At 34.9% G+C, this 4,155-nt stretch overlaps 1 protein-coding gene across 7 annotated transcripts; it reads left to right on the plus strand.

Annotated features, from left to right (window-relative positions):
- Positions 1-247: 247 nt before the first annotated feature.
- LOC115995359 lies at positions 248-3,926 on the plus strand. 7 transcript variants are annotated; one of them, XR_004093336.1, is made up of 6 exons: positions 248-499; positions 587-653; positions 742-790; positions 890-938; positions 1,015-1,151; positions 3,296-3,926. XR_004093336.1 is itself a non-coding variant. In XM_031119882.1 (6 exons), the coding sequence occupies exons 1-5, from the start codon at positions 428-430 to the stop codon at positions 1,119-1,121; spliced, it is 285 nt and encodes a 94-aa protein (XP_030975742.1). In that variant the 5' UTR covers positions 253-427; the 3' UTR covers positions 1,122-1,151; positions 3,296-3,926. The 7 variants fall into 7 exon arrangements, 1 of the variants encoding a protein (XP_030975742.1); XR_004093334.1 differs by having other exon boundaries at positions 251-499; positions 734-790; XR_004093331.1 differs by having other exon boundaries at positions 253-499; positions 564-653; positions 734-790.
- Positions 3,927-4,155: the final 229 nt, after the last annotated feature.

The raw sequence follows: 4,155 nt of genomic DNA on the forward strand, positions 1-4,155 counted from the left end.
GCTATAGCCACATTTTTGGGGGTGGAGCTATGGCCGGGATTAAAACACGCGGCCATAGGACCTGTGTATTTCATTTTTTTTTTTTATTCTTAACTATGGCCGCGTTTAAAAAATGCGGCTCTAGCTTGCCTAAAGCTGCGTTTTATAGACGTGGCTTTAAATTTAGGCTTTAGTTTGGGATGGGGTTGCGTTTCTTAAACATGGCTTCAGGTTTTTCCTATAGCCGCAGGTTAAAAACTCGGCTTTAGGCTTTGTATGAATAGGAAGGTTAGAAATTTCCAATCCTCTCCCTTCGCACATCATTAGCTTCCATCTCTCAAGCTAGCCCTCACCCTCCATCCAATCTCAACCCTCACCCTCCATCTCCGATCTCAACCCTCACCCTCCATTTGTCACTCTCAAGCCCTCACCCTCCATCTTCGATCTCATGCCCTCACTCTCCATCTCTCCGATCTCAAGCCCTCACCCATCTCACATTTGTCACTCTCACTCCCCACAGGTAAGATTAAACCCAGTTTTTGTTGATCACTTGGTAAATTTCAACAGTTTTTCGTTTCTCACAGGCTTTGTCTTCTTTAACACCAAGAACACTCTGCCCTCCGATCCCAACGTCCCTTTCCGCCACCGTCAAATCTCCACCGTCCAAACCACTGGTACAGTTTCTCAGTTCTCATTTTCTTTTTATCACTAAAAATATCACATTCATTGATATATAATAATCACATTCATTTAGATTATCAGATCAGACGGTCTGTGGGAAGTATTGGCGCCTCTAGATCCACCGGTGAAGGTACATGATTTCTGAGCTTAGCCTTAAATTTTCTGAGTTAGGGTTTGTATTTGTAAATAAATTTTCTGATTTTTTTTTAATTTATATTTATTTCGGTAGATCCCACCAAGCCCTAGAATCTCCCTCTTCTTCTTCTCGCTCCTCCAAGGTTCTCTCTCTGAATCACTTTCATTGATTTTTTTTTTTTTCAATTTTTCTAAATCGGAAGCTAAATTTTTTTACAGAGTTGTGGGAGCTTGTTTCGTACCCACGTTCCTCTGAATCACTTCTATTGCATATGGTCATTTTTCGCACTGAATGAATCCTTGATATAGGTGGTGGATGTACTTAGAGGAACATAGCGAAAGAGACATCGTGATGGGTAAGCCTTCTATATATTATGTGTTTAATTAAATTTGTGAATTTCTTCAAACAGCCACATTAAAAATTTAATTTGAGCTTCAACCATTTATTGTAAAGCAAGTTGACTGCCTGTGCTTCCTTGTGTAAACAGGTTTTTTATTCATACCTCATATTGTTAGAATTGATTATGCTCATGGATTTTCACACCCAAATAAAATAGGTTTGATCATTATTGTCTAACCTGGTTGTGGGAAAGTTTTTTTGCTTGAGATAAGTAATAAGAGTTTTATTGAAAACGACGATGGCACGTATTTTTCGATGTTCATTAAGATTGATCATTCATGTACGGGCATTGTGGATTAGTTAGTAGTGTGTGTTGGGGCCAAGTTGGGGAGGACCAATGTACACTTTTGGCAGGAGGATCAGATGGGGTTTTACAGGTTTTTGTGGGCAAAAGGAAGTTGTTTTCATATTAGTAATTGATTCTGACCCACTTTCCTACAATATTGTTTGGGAATTTTAATCATATAGAGAATTGTGCATGCAAATTTTTTTTTAGAATAAAGATAAAAGGAAAAAGAAAGATAGAGGCCATTTTGCTTAGCTTTTATCACTTCTGTTGACAAATGTTTTAGGGATGCAACTACATTTATAGCTCTGTGTTGTGAATTGTCCTTCCTAAATCCTAATTGATACTCAGCCTGATTTTAGATTTTTCTTTTCATTGTAAACGTTATGGGTCCTACCTATGACTATGAATTGGGTCATGCATCATGAGGTGTTTTATTCAGATGCTGCCTTATTTGATTGCAATTCCACTTTGATAAGAATTGAATAATAAGAAGAATGCAGTGGCCCTTGTAAACTAGTTTATAGCTTTTGCATATAATTGAAACATGCCATTAGGTGGGTTTGGATTTTGGGTATAGCAACATTAATCTTGAGAGTTAGAGGGTAACATTTGTAATCTACATGGACAATTGATTTGTGGTAGGTGTTAGCCCAATCTCATCAAATTTAATGTGTTGTGTTTTTTTTTTTAAAATAAATTTATTTTGCATGGTTTTCTTAACGTAGTTTGTTAAAGAGTCATGTGACTGTTTAAATTGTCAAATTTCACATTAAATAGTATTGACAAAAAGTTGATGGTTAATATAAAATTGTTAGACCAAAATCCACTATCAATCTTTTAGGTTAATGCAACATCCTAACCTGCTATATTAAGCATTGAAGCTTTTATGAGAATGGGCATGGTGCTAACTCTCCAAATCTCACCCAATATACCAATAGCATGAATGTTAGTGGTTCCCATAGGGCCACAGTTGAGTAGATAAGATTTTTAAAATTTTTTTTTTTTAATTCAAGAGTAGATAAGATATATATCTTATCTACTCTATATATATTAGTTGCATCTATGGTTGCTTAAAAATTTAGTGGTGGGAGTTAGTAGCTAAATGCAGTACTCCAATAGTGATGTATTAGAGACTTCATAATAAAGCTTAATAACGATGTATCATGCCTATTAATAACATGTTTAGAAAAAAAGTATCCATTTTATTTCTTTTTTATTATTACATTAAACGGGGAGAGAGATTAGAACTTTGTGAGAGCCCGAAGCACTACTCTGAGAGTATGTAAGTATTGCCAGACTAACATAATTACATGTGAATGAAGAGATTTGTTTTTGTATTTGCATGTGTATAATGTACTTGATTGTTTGAGTAGCTTAAGTCCAATGTTAGATAATAGTTTTTTTTTTGGGTCTTTTTTTTTAGGGAAGTTGTTAATGCAGCATTGTTAAGTCTACATCCACTTGTTTAAATTTTTAAATGAGTTTATTTTTTGTATTGAAATGATGTCCTAGGCTCTAGCTTGTCACATTAAGCCCTTCACAAAGAAACTCTTCAAGACGTTAATTCTCGATCTCTCACAGACCTAAGATCTTAAAATGTTAATTTTTTATTTTTACCTTTTGTATATATGTTCTTTCAATGAAAAATGCTCATTACAAGTTAGACACCACCTGATGGGTTTTGGACCCACAACCTCACCCTCCATCTTATAGGAGAAGGAACTGCCATTTGAGTTAGAACTCATTTGTTCTAAAAACAATAGTGATATAAATGTTTATGTTATGGTTGTTGCTAATTAGGTCTGATACAGGTACGAATATGGAGAGACACTTATAAGGAAAGTGCCTTCGGCTGTTGATTTAATTTGGTCTGATTCTCCTCTTGAGATCCTTGATTCAATTACTTCCATAACTTTTGATGATCCAGCTTGTTTGCCAATTAAGGACCACGCCCTAACAACGGAAGAGGTAAATTATTATTATTATTATTATTTTCATTCGATAGAAGTGTTATTGTCTTGGAATGCCATGAAAAGTTTCAACAACGATGTAGAACACTGCAAGCAATTTCAGCTGTTTAAATGCTATTGTTTGGCAAGTTAAAAGTTTTTGTGATGATCGGGAAAGCAAGACTTCAAGCATCTATTGAAGTAAGATTCTCCTATATAAATTAACTCTTTGTGATTTTCTGCAATGCCAAACCTTGTCTCTAGCTTTTATTGGAGTTTGAGACAAGACACTGTAGACACAGATTCTTCCTGACACTTTAAAATTGTAGCATATGTAATGTGCTTTAAAATTGTTGATTCAAGTGGACCCTAAACTTTTTTGTGTAGCATATGTATTGCTGCATCTTTTTTGTGTCAAATGGACCCTAAACTTTCCTCCATTTTGTTGTTGTATTGAACTGCATATTCCTTAAAGATTGATAATTTTCCTGTATTCCTTAAAGATTGATTGAAATTGTGACAGGTTTGAGAAAATTCCAGCTTGATATTCCTTTGAAATTCCGGCTTGTTATTTTGTAGCATGCAACAAGTCGAAATTTTGTAGGAATAACAAGCTGGAATTGTGTGTGACAGGTTTTTTATAGTAGCGTTTGAAAAACTTATAGCAGCGTTTGTAAATGCATTCGCCATTTGCCCTAGAAAAAAAAAAAAAAAAAAAAAAA

The sequence above is a fragment of the Quercus lobata genome, chromosome 6, assembly GCF_001633185.2.
Source record: "Quercus lobata isolate SW786 chromosome 6, ValleyOak3.0 Primary Assembly, whole genome shotgun sequence".
NCBI lineage: Eukaryota > Viridiplantae > Streptophyta > Magnoliopsida > Fagales > Fagaceae > Quercus > Quercus lobata.

Coding starts and splice junctions, on each gene's coding strand:
- LOC115995359 (XM_031119882.1), top strand. CDS start 428: ATGCCCTCACTCTCCATCTCTCCGATCTCAAGCCCTCACCCATCTCAC. Junction 500..563: donor GTCACTCTCACTCCCCACAG/GTAAGATTAAAC, acceptor CGTTTCTCACAG/GCTTTGTCTTCTTTAACACC. Junction 791..889: donor CTCTAGATCCACCGGTGAAG/GTACATGATTTC, acceptor TTATTTCGGTAG/ATCCCACCAAGCCCTAGAAT.